General features: G+C 40.6%; 2 protein-coding genes across 4 annotated transcripts in view; one reads left to right on the top strand and one right to left on the bottom strand.

The window, feature by feature from the left end:
* TP53BP2 (tumor protein p53 binding protein 2) overlaps positions 1–13,644 on the bottom strand; it is a 72,499-nt gene extending 58,855 nt beyond the window's left edge. The window contains exon 1 of the mRNA XM_082049453.1: positions 13,627–13,644. The gene's annotated coding sequence lies outside the window, so the exon portion shown is untranslated. The remainder of the gene's footprint in view (positions 1–13,626) is intronic.
* FBXO28 (F-box protein 28) lies at positions 1,577–15,403 on the top strand. Of its 3 annotated transcripts, none has more exons than XM_082049455.1 (6): positions 1,577–1,805; positions 7,919–8,028; positions 9,056–9,194; positions 11,719–11,914; positions 13,141–13,197; positions 13,672–15,403. In XM_082049455.1, the coding sequence occupies exons 1-6, from the start codon at positions 1,593–1,595 to the stop codon at positions 14,064–14,066; spliced, it is 1,110 nt and encodes a 369-aa protein (XP_081905581.1). In that variant the 5' UTR covers positions 1,577–1,592; the 3' UTR covers positions 14,067–15,403. The 3 variants fall into 3 exon arrangements, with proteins under 3 accessions (XP_081905581.1, XP_081905583.1, XP_081905582.1); XM_082049457.1 differs by lacking the exon at positions 13,672–15,403 and adding an exon at positions 13,395–13,662; XM_082049456.1 differs by lacking the exon at positions 13,141–13,197.
* Positions 15,404–15,910: the final 507 nt, after the last annotated feature.

Genomic DNA, 15,910 nt, shown 5'->3' with positions numbered 1-15,910 from the left:
CTACAAAGGTGTTTTTCTGTCCTGTAGCTGCCCCACTGTAATTCAGCCATATTTTCCTGGGGAGCGGCTGTGCTGGTGCAGCCAGCACTGCTCCTGCAGTGTAGGGGGAGCACCTCTGCGCACCTGGGCAGCTGCAGCTGTGAAGCTTTTGGAGGTTCTTCTCACATGGTTTCCTCAGAACTAGGCATGGAGAGGGAGGCGCTGATCTCTCCTCTGCCACGGGCTGGTGGGGATGGCATGAAGCTGCCTCAGGGGAAGCTCAGGTTGGATATTAGGGAAAAGCTCCTCACAGAGGGTGCTTGGGCACAGGAACTGGCTCCCCAGGGAAGGAGTCACAGCCTCAAGCCAGTCGGTGTTCAAGAAGCCTTTGGAGATATATAGATATATACGATTTAGCTTTTAGGTTGCCCTGCGTGGGATGAGGAACAGGCCCAGCCGATCCCCTGCAGCTCAGGACAGCCTGTGTCTCTGAGCTTCTGCAGCCTCCTCCACCCCCCTACTCTGCTGTCTCTTCTTCCACAGAGCAGGAAGAAAAAAGCCCTGTAGTTTTGCAACAACCCATGTTAAGACTAGATGACCTTTAAAGGTCATTCTCTCCAGAGAAGGAGACTCCACAACCTCCCTGGGCAGCCTGTTCCAGTGCTCTGTAACCCTCACCGAAAAGAAGTTTATTCTCAAATTTAAGTGGAACCTCTTGTGTTCCAGTTTATACCCATTACCCCTTGTCATATCATTGGTTGTCACCAAGAAGAGCCTGGCTCCATCCTCGTGACACTCACCTTTTATATATCTGTAAACATTAATGAGGTCACCTCTCAGTCTTCTCTCCTCCTACCTGAAGAGCCCCAGCTCCCTCAGCCTTTCCTCATAAGGGAGATGCTCCACTCCCTTCATCATCTTTGTTGCCCTGCGCTGGACTCTGTCCAGCAGTTCCCTGGCCTTCTGGAACTGAGGGGCCCAGAACTGGACACAATATTCCAGATGTGGTCTCACCAGGGCAGAGTAGAGGGGAAGGAGAACCTCTCTTGATCTACTGACCAACCCCCTTCTAATACACCCCAGGATGCCATTGGCCTTCCTGGCCACAAGGGCACAGTGCTGGCTCATGGTCACCCAGCTGTCCACCAGCACCCCCAGGTCCCTTTCCCCTGCGCTGCTCTCTAATAGGTAGTTCCTGACGCCCTGACCAAGCCCCGCTTGTGCTTTCACCCCCTGCCACGTTTGCCGACAGCAAAGCCTCAGGCTTTCGCTACACGCGGTACCACAGATTTCTTTCCAGCCGTTTGTTTTAAATCTGCCCTTGGTGGGGCTCCCAGCACGGCTCGGGGCCCTCCCTCGTTGGGCAGGAGGACATCCCGGCGCTCAGCCCTGCGGCGGCCGCCCCTCCCGCGGCCGCGCTCCCCGGGGGCAGCCCGCGGCGGGCCTGCAGGGGGCGCCGCCCACAAACGGCCGCCCTGTCCCACGCGCTCCGACGCCCCCAAGTGGCCAAGGCCGCGCGGGGCGGGGCGTTCCGTCCGGTACACCCGGGGGCGGAAGTGTCGTCATGAGAAGGCTCATTCTCCTCCCTCAGCAGAGGAAGGACGGGCGGCAAGATGGCGGCGCCGGAGGAGCGGCTCCTGTCGGACGGGGAAGGCGGCGCCCTGGGCTCGGCGCGGCTCTCCCCGCCCCCGGTCTCGGAGCCTCCCGAGGCTCTGGCGCCCTTGGAGCCGCCGCCTCAGAGCAACACGCTCATGGGGCTGCCCATCGTGGCGATTGAGAGCATCCTCAGCTTCCTGTCCTACGATGAGACGAGCCAGCTCCGCCTGGTAGGGCCCGGGGAGGGCAGGCGGCGGGGCGGGCGGGCGAGGGGTCCCGCTGCGGCCGGGGCCCGGGCCCACCGGGCGAAGCTCGCCTCGTCGGCCCTGGGGCTGGAGAAGCGCTGGGGCGGGGCGGGGTGTCCGCGGCCCCGGCTGCCCCCCGCCGGGCGGCTGCTCCCGCCGGGAAAGGGTCGGGGTGCGGTGGGATGGGGCTTTCTCCCTTCTCCCCTACCGGCCCGCAGCCTCGGACATCGGCAGGGAGGTGTGTGCCGCCCTACGTGCTTTCCTAAAGGTCTTTTAACCATCTCGTACTTATTTCGTTTCGCTCGTCCTCTGTGAGAAATTGCCAGGCTGCTGGAGGCTTGTTTTCCCCGGTTACCGCTGTTCTCAGGGGACTTAGACTAGTCTAAGACTTGTGTCTCGTGTATGTATTTATTTTTACTTATAAAGCTTAAGCCTTCAAGTGTAGGAGATGGTGACGCTGCTACTCCAAGGGCCCTACCCTATCTAGAAATAAATGAGGAGGGAAGAAAGAAATATTTTTAAAATCCCTTATCTTCCTGAAAGGCTGCCTGCTTATTCCGGTTATAGTAGTAGATCTAATAAAAAGTATTACCTCTACCTCTGAACGTTATAATGCCAAAAAAAGAGCAGCTGTCAGTGAGATCAGCGTATATCAGTCTTTAACTGCCTGCATAGGGAGCCTGATGTAAACTATGACATAATAGGATAAGCTGCTGTCTCTTATTGAATTTCTTATGAGGCTGTAAATTGAATAATATTGAGGGATTTAATGTGTAGCTTATGTAACCCTCAGTAAACTTGCATGTACTGTACTGTTTATTTTTTAAGAACTCAGCCTAAACTGGGTAACACTAGAAGCATATTTCTGTAGAAAACGAGATGGCATGTGCCCTGGATCAGCAACCTGAAGTGCTGCATCCTGACTGTAACTGTAAACTGAAAGTTCTTCAAGCAGAAAAATCTGGTTTTATTCATACTTTACCGAGAATACCAGTACCTAAATATTTCTAGCATGCTGTCAGTCCATTAAAGACTTCTGTTTCTTCCGTGAGAGTAAGTAGTGCATCTGTGAAAAAGATGTAGTGCTGCCTTTTTGGATTGCAGTCTCTGCTTTTGAGTCCTTAGAGTTTGGATAGAGGGAAGAGAAGTACGTGTGCTGTTTGGGAATGCTTAGTGTCTCACGGTCTGTATTGCAACACTACTCACAGCCCTTTGCTGCAGCTGTCCTGTTGCATTTTATAAACAGTAGTGCCCATGGGAGTTGTCAATAGAAGGGTTTTTTTCTTTCTGTAGGGTGAAGTTAATGTTTGTAAGCACTTTGTTAGCAGTGACTTTAAGAATAGGAAGGATGGTGGTGTAAGGACTAAAACAACTGTTTAATTCTCTGTGCTACTTAAGAAGTGAAATGTAACACTTTTATGCTCTCTTGTGTAGCACCTGCAAGTTCATTTTTCCAGAAGAAGACTGCCCCTTTCAGAAGTTTCAGAAATATGCAGAACCAGACTGGATAAATACGGACTTTGTCACACACATGGAACAACACTAGTAGCAAAATGAAGGAAACTATAGAGCTGGTCTTTCCCTATTTTTATTGTTTTTGAGTCAGTGACAACTAAGAAACTTAGTCTCCATCAAATTCCTTACTGTTCCCTGAAAGCACATCAGAAGGTATAACTAGCATTCTTGTCAGAAGTAAGTATGCTGGTCTCTGTTAACCAGCAGCAATGTAAAGAATTGAAGTCTTTCTAGTTTGACATAATCAAAAGTGTAGCTCATAACCACACCAGCTTGATCAGCGAGGCCCTTCAGATGGCCATTCAAAACTACAGATGTTCTTTTGGCAGTTCACTGAGAGGAAGAGACTGGATATTTTGCATAACAGGGAATTGCATGACAGGGATAAATCCATAATGAAATTTAATTACTTCCAGATTTTAAAGGCTACAAGTAGCCTTGGGAAACACTTGTATATTCCTGCTCTAAGATCTGTCTTACACAAACAGTGAATCTCGCTTCTCTAGAAGAACTGACTCAAGCTTCTTATGAGAGATGAATGGATGTATGAGTAGTATTCTGCTAAAGATACATTGCAGGACCACATTAATTGAATGAAAGCGATTAAATTGCTTATGTCTCATGCATATTAAAATTGTGCCCAAAAGAAGCCTCATCAACACCTTAGAATGTGGCATTCCATGGAATAAAGCATCTTGAGAAGCTAGGAGGATATGATCCAGGACATGACCCACCCATGGAAATGTCCAGGGCCAGGCTGGATGGGGCTCTGAGCAACCTAGTCTAGTTGAAGATGTCCCTGCTCATTGCAGGGGGTTGGACTAGATGACCTTTTAAAGGTCCCTTCCAACCCAAATTCTATGACATCAATCAACCTAAATGAAGTTTGGTCATAAATGTGTAGTCACAAAGTGTGGATTCCCTAGACTGATCACTTTGATGCATTCTCTGGATCCCTGCATTGGAAATGGATGTAGTAATCTCTTTCTTCTGGATCACCTTATCTCACTGATCCTCCTCCCCCCAAAAACAAAAAACAAAACACCACCACCAAACAACAAACAAAAATCCACCCAACAAACAAAAGAAAAAAAACTCACCCAAAATCTTTGAGCTGAACTGGTGTTGCCGCTATATTTTATACCAGGAGACAGAGTAAGGAGTTAGCTGGGTTGGAAGACATAGAACATCAGCAAGTTTTCAGATTAAAATAGAGACAAGAACCTGTATTGTTTATATAGAGCATAATGAGGAGTATAATCTAAGGCTAAGATCCATAAGTCTCTTTCTGTCACCACACCAAAGGATGAGGTAAAGAACATTTCCTGCTTATGATGATTGCCATCAGGAAAGGCAAGACCACGGGCCCCTCATTGTGCAAAGCAGCACTTGCTTTCCTGAGCATAATGCTTTCTGCTATTCCTGGTGTTACTGCATTTAAAAGCATAAGTGAAGCACCTACTGGTTAACCAGAGAAGTAGTTTTAAAGTAATGGAGACTAAACAATAGGTATTCAGAATGCAGTCTTGTCTGAAATTATGCCTTAGCGCAAATCTTAAGTTCTTAAGCTTTTGTTCGGATAAAGTGATGAGGTGAAAAGCATTTTGCTTTCAGCCCTTTTAGTATTTACTTCATCTCCTTCCTCTGATATGTCATTATAAGAGAAACACAGAAAACCTGAAAGATAATTATATCTGAAGCTATAATGTTCCGGACAAGCTGCAGCCTAGCATGCATGCTGATATAGAAGCTAAGCTATCTTCCAGCTTTTGAAGGCTTGTTGTACTGTGATTTTTTTTTTCTTTTCTTTTCTTTTTTTTTTTTTTTTTTTTTTTTTTTTTATGACTTACAGAAGCTCTGGATTTTTTAGCTGAGTGGGATAATAATGAAGTTCTTATATTCCAGTTTCTTTTCTCTCACATGTCTGAGCTTGGAAATGCACTTCCATTCAGGCATGATTAAAAACAAACAATCCACAACCTCCTTCCGTGAACACTCTGAGAAAAGGGTTATCTTGGTTTCTGACACGTCAGAAGTGTCCTAGATTCAGCAGCAAACTTGTGTTTATTTTCTGCACAGCTCAAATAAAGACCGATAACCTTTGGGCAGCATGCCTTTAATCTTCCCACAGTTTCCGTAAATCTGTGTTTACAGGCATTTCTATTTCAAAGCTTCTTGCTGAAGTCATCAACATTTTGTCACTTACTTATACTTTACCCTAGAAGGACATTATGAAACATGATGTCTGTGTAGCCTCTAAGAAAAATAATATCTATTGAATGTTAAATACTTTAGGATATTTTAATCTCTGTTTTGATATTGGTTATCTGTTGGTGAAGCATGTAAGAAATAAGACATTCTTGAGGAAAGGGAAGCTGGTAGTAGTCTAGTAGATTGTGTCAGTTTGTTTTTTTACAAATGAAATGGAAAATTAGTTATTTCATAGAAGCTGTTATTGCATATAAGTAAGTACACTAAGAAGCAACGACCTTTTCATTCTGTTTTTTGCATGGACTCAGAATAACTTTCTGTGCTGAACACAGTGCTGGTTGGACTTGACATTTGAGGAAACTTGGGCTTTTTCAGCTTAATGGCTAGAATAAGTAAATATTCACCAAAAATTGCAAATAAAAATATGAGCAAGTTTAACTTTTTACTTTCTTATGGTCTGTTGAATAGCTAGTATCAAACTGTTTGGACTAATATGAACACTTAAAAGTGTAGTAATTCTACTTAGCATATGACTGCTAACTATGCAGTCTAAAAGAAGTATATTGTTCCTATAAATAGAGGCACCACGTGGTTTAAATGGTGACTTCAGGAACCAGCTGAGAATTGAGGTAATTGGTAATATAAGTTGCAGAAAACCACTTTTGGTTTCTGCTGGTACCTGTTATCTGTTCAATGTCTGTGTTCTAGACTGATTATTTGCACAAATATGCATCATGTCTAGACATTGGAGCAGGTAATTCTTCATGCTGCGTAGTGTAAGCGAACGGGCAAGATTAAAAAACCCAGTATTCAAGAAATCTAGTGTTAGGCATTGTGACCTCTGGGATGTGGGAGGCCTTTAGCACCCTGAAAAGTCCCTGCTGCCACCAGGTGTCAGCGCACACAAGGTGAAAATCTCTTTCTGTGCTTCCTCTGCATTGGTAGCCAATAGTGTATATAGGATTGTTTTGAATAATTGCCTTGCTAGCACAGCCATTGTGCAGGTACTGGTTCCGAGTTCAGGGGTTTGGTAGCATTAGCATTACGTTGCAAAGTCTTGTACTCAAACACGGCCTCAGATCTAGGCAGCCCTAATGCAGCTTGTATCTTAGAAGAAATGTGGCAATTTCCTCCTTCCTGTAGTTGAAGGGCTAGTGTTATTTTTTATGTGCTGGACATGTTTTAGTTGATTCGGTGAGTTGGGAGGGTGCTGAGGCTGTATCTCTGGAGTCAGCCTGGCTCAGCCCTCTCCTTTGACTGATAACAAGGAAGATCTAATACAAAGGAGCACAGACAAATCAACAAGAATTGCTTAATGGGCTTTTAATACAGATATGTTTGAAAATGGTATGTTCTCACAGAACCTCAACTAGACTCAGAGAAAGTAGAATTTCTTTAAGTAATACCTCCATATGAAGAGAAAATAATTGCAGGCTTTTCTGTGAGAAGCAAGAATCTTCTTCCACAAGGTTTAAACTTACGTAGACCTTAACATTATGAAATGAGGAGTGCTATTTTAAAAATAATTAAAAAAAAGGCAAAGCTAATCCATTGGAAAGTGGAGTCACAGTGGGAGTTGTGCAGTTTAGTATAAAAAAAAAACCCTAAACAGTTTCAAAGTACAGTTGTTCACTAAGCCCTTGCATCTTCAGAACTGAATTGCAATTGCTTTAAACTTTTGTAAGATTTGGCTTTGTTTTGTAACTGGTTACTCTGTGAAGGTTTAAATTTAGCAGTTTATTGTATTTCTGCAGCTATTAATGTCATTTCTCTCTGCATCTGTGGGAAAAAAATGAGGCTGTTTGCATCCAACATAGCAAATAAAGGAATCTGTTAAACAAAGAAGAAAAGGCCTTTTTTTATATGAAAAGGAATCTTGTTTCACATGCAGTGTATAAGTTTTTTAATTTAATTGTGTCTGTCTTCAAAAGCATGAGCCTTAAATACTGAGAGAAAACCATCATGATTTCTTGTTTTTAAAGGCTTCTTTTTTGAGACTACAAAATATTAACTTGATCTGCCAGAATCACTCTGGAGACCCAAGTTAAAACCTAGACATGGGCATTTGCAACTTCCATTAAGATCAGAGGAAACTGTATCTCCATATATATGGGTGGCATTCAGCCTGCTGTCTCATTAGGCAATATCAGGAGATAAATTTGTGAACTGCATAGAACATAGCAACTCCTTTTTGGAGTGTCATTGTTGTTAGAGTTGGTGATGCCTTAAGCTCAACTGCAGTTTCTGCGTCTCGAAATGGAGCAAAAACTGGTAAGAGAATCTTTTACTACCCAGCAGTATGCATAAGATAATAGTAGAAGTGACTTCTGGCCTTAACTGAGCCTTAAGTTTTTCTTTTTACATTAATACAGGTTTGTAAGCGAATGGACTTGGTTTGCCAGCGAATGTTAAATCAGGGATTTCTGAAAGTGGAAAGATACCACAACTTGTGTCAAAAGCAAGTTAAAGCTCAGCTCCCAAGGTATGTACCAGTTAAAACTGTAGTTAAACTTAAATGTGCTACATTATTTTAAGCAGAATATTGAAAAGGAATTTCTTGCTTGTTAATTCTGCTTACATATCTCAAAAATTTGAGTCACATTTGGTTTTATTTCACTTTTTTCCATATGTACCTTGAACCTAAAATCTAATTATAGAATAATAATGTAGATGAATGTAAGCTGTCATGTACTAGAAACTGGACTATTGGAAAGTGTCTCTGGTATTTTAAACAGAGGAAAGAAAAGTGGGTCCTGTATTACTCAACTGTTCTGGCAAATCAAGCAAGGACTCCTAGGAATGAATAAATGCCATTCCTTTTCAAGACCAACTGCTTTCACTGATGATTTATCTATGACTACTTAAAAAAAGTGGGGGGGAGGGAGGGTTCAGTACTAAGGATTAAACAGGGGAAAGGGAGGTGGGTTTGATGTTGCGAGCATTACCAGCAGCCAGTTCATCGCTGAAGCAATGTCTTTTATCCTCCTTCCAGTGAGTAAGTGCAGCTGCCACTGTGTCCTATCAGATTTCCCAGTCAGAGTGAAGAAACTAATTGCTACTTACTGTGGAGATCCTTTGTCAAAAGAGCTTTATCTCAACCTAAACTTTGTAGCAAGCACTAATAATATATTAAATTCGTCAACTGCATTGAAATACTAACTGTAGGAATGGGGGGTGATAAAAATGTTAACACCACCTCAGTGTCTACTGCTAATTAGTACTGAAAGTTTTATGCTTTTAAATAGTCCTACATCACATATAGAATTTATGTATCACATAAGATGTAGTAATTATTTAGAGACCTAGTTTTGTCTAAGAAAGCGTAGTATGCTGTTACTAGCTGGCTCTCAATCTATCATTTTTTTTTTCCATAAAGACAGAACTGATGTTAGTGGTTACATTTTCAAACCTCAGAGGGTTTTCAGGGTGAAATGAACTTGAGCGATTGTTACCGTTTCATTTTGTTGACTCATTGTTAAATCAGTGTCACTTAATGGTCTGTCTTTTAGACGGGAGTCAGAAAGAAGAAACCATTCATTAGCTCGTCATGCAGACATCCTTGCTGCTGTGGAAACGAGACTCTCTCTGTTAAATATGACTTTCATGAAGTATGTGGATTCCAATCTCTGTTGCTTCATACCTGGAAAGGTAAAATGTAGACTATATTATGTGAATGTGTATCTATGCTTGAAAAATACAGTCATGTAACTTAACCTGGGACAGCTGGGACAAACTTATTTTTTTTTATATGTGTATATATATACTGAAACTGTTTCAGATACTTTCAAACACACAAGTCAATACTCTGCTGTAGTAGGTAGTCTGAAATGAATGAACCAGACTTTATCTAAATATTAATTATTTTAAACTTGATTTCCATTTTTTCCTTAGATTCTCTCCTAATTCTGGCATTTGACTTGTGGTATATGCATCCTGTAACACCTTTTACAAGAAGCACATGATATGTAGGGTTTAATTCTGAATTTTAATTGCACAGAACAGCTGGAGGCCAGGTCATCAGAAGATGTAATAATTTAGACTAATTTAACATTAAGCACTTAGTCCATCAGGAAGATTTTTGGCCCTTTTCTTAAGGGCCTTGAGTACTTTAGATTAATTGAATTAAGATATTTAGTATGTGCAAACACTGTTCAGTATTACAGTAGATGGAATTAGTTTTGTATGTGGACAAAGTGTGTCAAAAACATTAATGCTACTATACAATTCTGGTGTTTCAGAATACTACTCCCAACATAAAATATAAATTATGTAAGCAAGATGTACATTGGAGGTACCACTGTTTTACAAGCTGTGAAAACAGAAGTGCACAGGTGAATTGACAAAATCATGATCTGAGGGAGATTGGTACAGCTCAGGGTTGAAACAAGATCTGTGAACGTGAGCCTAATGCTCTATTAATTGGTCTTTCTGTGTGAGGTTTGGATACATTGGTATTATTTTTTCATGGGCAGATAACTGGATTTCACTGGGATGAATGGAAAAGATAGCTGTTGGGTTCAGGTGCAGCACGGTAGGCATTTCTGCATTCAGTATGGTAGGACAGGCTGTTGGCATGAAATGTGTTTTTTATCTTAAAGAGGTAACTTGATTTCTGTATACTTTTGTTGACTTTAATTCATTTAAAATTATATCACTATAGTTGAATATATTTATGCTTATTTGACTTTATATTTTATATATAGTATATTTTTTTAAAATTGAATGCAACATAAAGTCAAACTTCAGTCCTTGTTACTTGCATAGTAAATGGAATACTTAAATGTTGCCTTACTTTTTTGAGGAGCAAATGGAAAGGCAATACTCAGTCTAGACCCGGAGCCTGCAGGAGCTGGGGAAGTGAGCTTGCCAGCCATTTTCCTGGTGGGCACTGAGTCATAAGGACTTTGTTTGTATTCTGATACAACAGCTAGGAAGTTTTTTTTAAATTACTTATGTAGTGTATGAGCTTGCTGGCACCACTGCGCTCTCAGCACGGTTACCAATTCACCATAAAATCTTATTTTTATCAATCAGTTTCAAGGCTTAGTGTTCACTTACAGTTGGTGGTTCCCCCCACACCTGCCCTGCTCCACACAGGAAATTTTGTTTGAATTAAACTGCCACAAAATTGTCAGGAAGTGAATTTCTGTTAATGTACGTGAGTCTTGGTTTGAGTTTCGGCATACTGTGTGAGGGTTCCTGATGAAAGCAGAGCACTGCTGTGAGATTTTATATTGAGGATGGCAGGAGAAAGCTTTGAGGTTATTGTTGCTAACAAGATATAGCGTGGGTAAAATTAGAGAAGTCTTTTGTAAGCTTGTGGTGTGATGAGACACTGATCTTGTCTGTCTTATGCAACATTTTATCTGAGCTTCCTTTATTAAAACCCAAGGTGCAACTGTATTGTCTTAGCTATGATTCTAAGTCCTTACGATATGTGTTCCTCAGGAGACTCTTCGACCATTCTTAATCCTGTGCAAAATACCTGTGTCTGTAGTTTGGGTAATGAGAGCCCAGCACTCCTATCTGCACCTGCCTCCGATAATTCACAGATTAGTGGGACACCTTCCATCTCTCTGTATCTGTCCTAACTAAAGGGCTTGTTTGTCAAACCTGTTAAGAGAGTGCTTATGTTCTCTCTCAGTACTGGATTGATGTTTTTTAAATTAATGTATTTTGGACTTAACCTGAATTTGCTGTATTTTGGATGTATGCAAGTGGACTCAAATATTTACAGCTCTTCGGACTGACATAATGATAATTCTTGCTATTCCATTCACATGTTTTTTATGTCTGGTTACTGGCTGTGGGAGTGACTGCTCTGCATTATGGCTTAAATATCTTGCTTCAGATTCTCCAAAAAGAAATTATTATGCTCTACTGAGTATAGATTATGTAACTTAGAACTCGAGTATGCACATAGTAAAACAAAATTTCATACAATTAGCATTGTTTCATGAGTTTGAAGAGAGCTGTTGTGATTTATCAAGTGAGTAGCTTCTCTGATACCTCACAAAGAGCACTTCACTTCAAAAAGCTGATCTAAAACTGAAGCACACAATGGTATGCAATAGTGGTATAGTAAAAACCCCTGAATATGCCAGCACTTCTAGAATGATCTGAAATAATCTTGCCTTTATTGGAAAATCCTAATTCTTCTTAAATGTTTTAGGTAATAGATGAAATTTATCGTGTGCTAAGGTATGTAAACTCTACAAGAGCTCCTCAGAGAGCTCATGAAGTTCTTCAAGAACTAAGGGACATTTCCTCCATGGCTATGGAATATTTTGATGAGAAGATTGTTCCAATACTGAAAAGAAAGATGCCTGGGTCAGATGTATCCGGACGTCTGATAGGAACTGCCCCAGGTATTAATTCCAATGTATAGTTAATCTTTATTTAGTTTTTCTGTAAAAATTCACAGTACTGTTATCTTTTTAAAGCTCCCTCCCTTCAATGTGAGCTTTATTACATAAATATTGATGACATATGTTTCTTAAGAATGCCAACTGAAATTAATTTGCTTTGAAATTTAAGGAGCCTTTGTACTACCAAAAGAACAGTCACTTGAATACGTTAGAATTATGCATAGTGTGTATTCATTAAACAAATGTTTTTGTGCCACCAATGAATGAGACTTTATCATTGCACTTGGTTGAAATTTGGCACATGAGATGACAACTCGACGCCTTTTATTTTAAGGAGAATTGGCAAATGAATTACCCTAAGCTGTTGTAGTGCATAGAGAGCTAGAACATACTTATATGTCCTTTTTTTTTTTACTTTCCTGGGGCACTAGTGTATCACTAATAAGCAAAATACTTATGAGTAATAGTGAAAAGACAATTAAAACAACAGTCTATAAATAAACAATTAAACTGGTCCTTCATATAATCTGTCAGACTTCCCAGAACTTTTGTGAACCAAAGTCTCAGGTGGTTGCCTCATATAATGGCCAAAAGCAAAAGCTTAGTAGAACTGTGGTGTTATCAGTGTGCTGAACATCTTCACCCTTCTTAGGAACTGGGAAATTAACTCTCCGAAGGGATAACTTACTATAAATTAAAAATAATTATATCTTAAGCAAAAATTATAGGCCTAGCTGTAGGAGCTGCTTGTTGTTACTGGTATGTCCTGTCCATCCTTTTAGCCATAAATGTTTATACCACCTCTTAATTATATCCCGTTAATTATACATCAATTCCATTGAGTCTCTCAGTTGAGAAAGCATTGCCCAAACCATAGTTGATGTCAATTGGCTTTTCAAGGCTTTATGTGGCATAAAAATGCCTCTCCTGTATGGAGGGAGGAGCATAACCTCTGTAATGGCAACCCTTTAGTGTCACCAAAGTGAAGCTGTGCTGGCATTGTAAAGAGGAGTAGGAGGACTGTTGTAGGCTGTTCTGTCTTTGTAGCCCTTACAAGTTTTCACCTTAATTGCACAGCATTGCTAGAAGAGTAAAATGGTAGAAAAAGTGATATATTTTATGACAGAAAAAGTGCAAAACATTACATAGTAGCTGCTAGTCTCCTTGATTTGCAAGACCTTAATTAAAACCAACATTCCCAAGCTCTAATTCTAGTATGGTTTTAGTACTTAGGAAGAGTGATTCTAAAGAAGCATGGAAAAGAATTACGTTTCTTCTAAAAAGTAAGTTAAGCCCCAAAACACAAAATTTTAGAACTGTCTACAACTAAGACAGCAGAATAGTGCTGCTCTATTAAAATATATTTAATATAGCTATTCTGTAATAAGTAATTTATAGACATGTTATGGGTTTTTGACTTAACATCTGTGACAATAAGTCTAGATGACAACATAATATCTGTGCATAATTTTTGATACAGCAAAAGGAGGGAGGCTTATATACAGATAATGAATGGCGAGCTGTCTTCCAGACTACTGAAAATTGAGGTATTTTAATTAAAATAATGGTGCTATGAGATACCATATGCTCCTGTTAGACACTTAAATGACTGTAAATCTGTTTACATGTTCACGTAACTCTAAAGCGGCATTCAGATTCATGTTTAGAGTGTGGGGATAAGCAAAATATGAAAACCGGGATGCAATTTCTACCTTTGTCTTGAAGTCGTAGAGGATTAATCAGAGTTTTCTCTGAAGTTCCAGGGCCTTCTGCAGCACTGACAACAATGCAGCTGTTCTCCAAGCAGAACCCTTCGAGACAGGAGGTCACCAAACTCCAGCAGCAAGTAAAAGCGAATGGCACGGGCTTGACAGCACTAAAGCGGGAAATTTCAGAGCTTCGCATCAAAGTGCAAGAGCAACAGAAACAACTCCAAGATCAAGACCAGAAACTGCTAGAGCAAACCCAAATCATAGGTGAACAGAATGCCCGGTTGGCTGAGCTTGAACGCAAGCTGCGAGAGGTGATGGAGAGTACAGTAGGAAATTCGTCAGGTTCTGGCTCAAATGAACAATCTCCTAGAAAACGGAGGAAGGCGGTTGAATCCACAGACTGTCCTAGGAAATCTAAACGCCTTCGAAACAGAAAATAACTTGGGAGTAAATGTCGCCTTCAGGAGGATACACTGCTTTAGTAGCCCAAGCAGGTTTGCTTGTGTGGATACTGTGACTAGCTTCATGGTGTCCTTTAGGCTGCTGGCTCTTCAAAACACCACTTAGACTTGAACAGTAATTTTATTTCATTGAGACTTTTCCCCTGCTTTCTGTATGGGTGGGCCTAATGCACAGAGTCTTTATGATTTGCAATAGTTACATACTAACCAGACCTGCTCTGTTATGTTTTGATGGGTTAATCTTTTTTTTCTGTGCAGATGTGTTTAAAGTAAACTTATTTGTGTTTATGCATATGTTCACATAAAATCTTAAATAAATTCAGTCTTAACTGACTAAAAAGTTAAGCTTAAAAACAGCTGTCCTGTTCACTTGAAGGAAAGATCCACTTTTAAAATCTTGTTTTAGAGAACTTGACCTTTTTTGTTACAAGTGACCTTGTCTGGAATGTCTGAAAAGTAGTTAATACTTTTTGGGGTTCTCTGTAATGAGTAAAACTGACTTCTTAAGCTACAGTATTGGCTATATATTTTTGTAAACTTACAAGGAAGGGCCTTCTATCCAGTCTTCACATGCACACACCCTGGTTTGAGGTCTTGGGAGCCATATTCTATATTTGCATGGATAGATGCATGTACAGCTTAGCCTGCTAAAAGCACTTGGCCAAAATTGTTCTAAACTCTAGGAGAGAGCACAGAGACTTATAAAGCAATTGCTTTGTTCCTCAGCTGTGACTTTGCATCTGCTTTCCACACATCTGCTTGCTTACAACGAGGTGGTCTTACAAAGCCAGTTGCAGGTGAGCTGGAACCCAGACTCTCTGCCACTGTCACTGCCCATAAACTGCAGGTACTGTTAGCCAAAGCTGGAGAATTGAGAAGCTGCCTTGATTTACAGGCCAACATCTAATTAAACATCAAACAAATTGTCCCTACGATAACCAGGCTCAGGGGGACGTCACGGGAATTAAATGCTGTATTATGGAAAAAACTTAAAACTATTTTGTGTGTATGTGTGGGGGTGGGGTAGGTGGGATGGAGATTTCTCTGTAACATTGCTGACAATATTCAAAGCTTTCCTTTCCTGAAAAGTAAATCACTTCAGACAAAGCTTTAATTTCTTTTGCACTTCTGTTTTGAGCTTGTAACTGGAAAAGCGTGTCTTGCACTGTTCAGTCTCTCTGGTCACTTTAACAACCTCAGAGTTGTGTACAGTGATTTTTTTTTTTTTTTTTTCCCTCCATCTGTATATTTTTGGAACCTTATACAAATACCATTGTCCTTGGTTTTGTTTTAATATACTAAACTATGTAGCTTTACCATTTGACTTAATTTTTTTTTTTTTTTTAAATCAGCTGCTACTTTGGCTTTAGATGGTACTGAATTCAACTTTGTATGGCACTGAAAATGCAAATGCTGCATTTGTAGCTGTTCAAAATCTTGATACTATTACCATGGGTTGAAGTACAAGTTATTCTTACATTTTGTATGGCTGTCAATTCAGCATGGTGGTTGTATTCAAATCACCATACAAATCAGAAATTGTCTGGTCAAATGTTACATAGTTGTTGGAAGCGATGTTTTTCCTGAAACTTCAGCTACCATTTTTACTTCTAAAACATACCAGCTCACATCAGAGGTAGCACTGCAAATGCCTAATTTTTGGAAGACATTTAATTTTTAAATAAACTTGTTGGATAGTTTGTGTCTTCTAAAAAAAGGCATGTTTCTTAAGAAAAGCATCAAGGAAGTGGTAAAAGGTTATGTGGAAAAAAGGTCAAACTGTTAAAGGAGCATTTGCTACTACTGGTTTTTCATGGCTCAGA

Source organism: Streptopelia decaocto (genome assembly GCF_964273445.1).
Source record: "Streptopelia decaocto genome assembly, chromosome: 3".
NCBI lineage: Eukaryota > Metazoa > Chordata > Aves > Columbiformes > Columbidae > Streptopelia > Streptopelia decaocto.
This window is presented reverse-complemented; position numbering and strand designations above follow the sequence as displayed.

Bases quoted from the DNA above. Each gene is read 5' to 3' on its own strand.
- FBXO28 (XM_082049455.1), top strand. From the start codon at position 1,593: ATGGCGGCGCCGGAGGAGCGGCTCCTGTCGGACGGGGAAGGCGGCGCC. The intron at 8,029-9,055 runs GTATGTACCAGT...TCTGTCTTTTAG, and splicing joins GTTAAAGCTCAGCTCCCAAG to ACGGGAGTCAGAAAGAAGAA. The intron at 11,915-13,140 runs GTATTAATTCCA...GTATGGTTTTAG, and splicing joins TCTGATAGGAACTGCCCCAG to TACTTAGGAAGAGTGATTCT.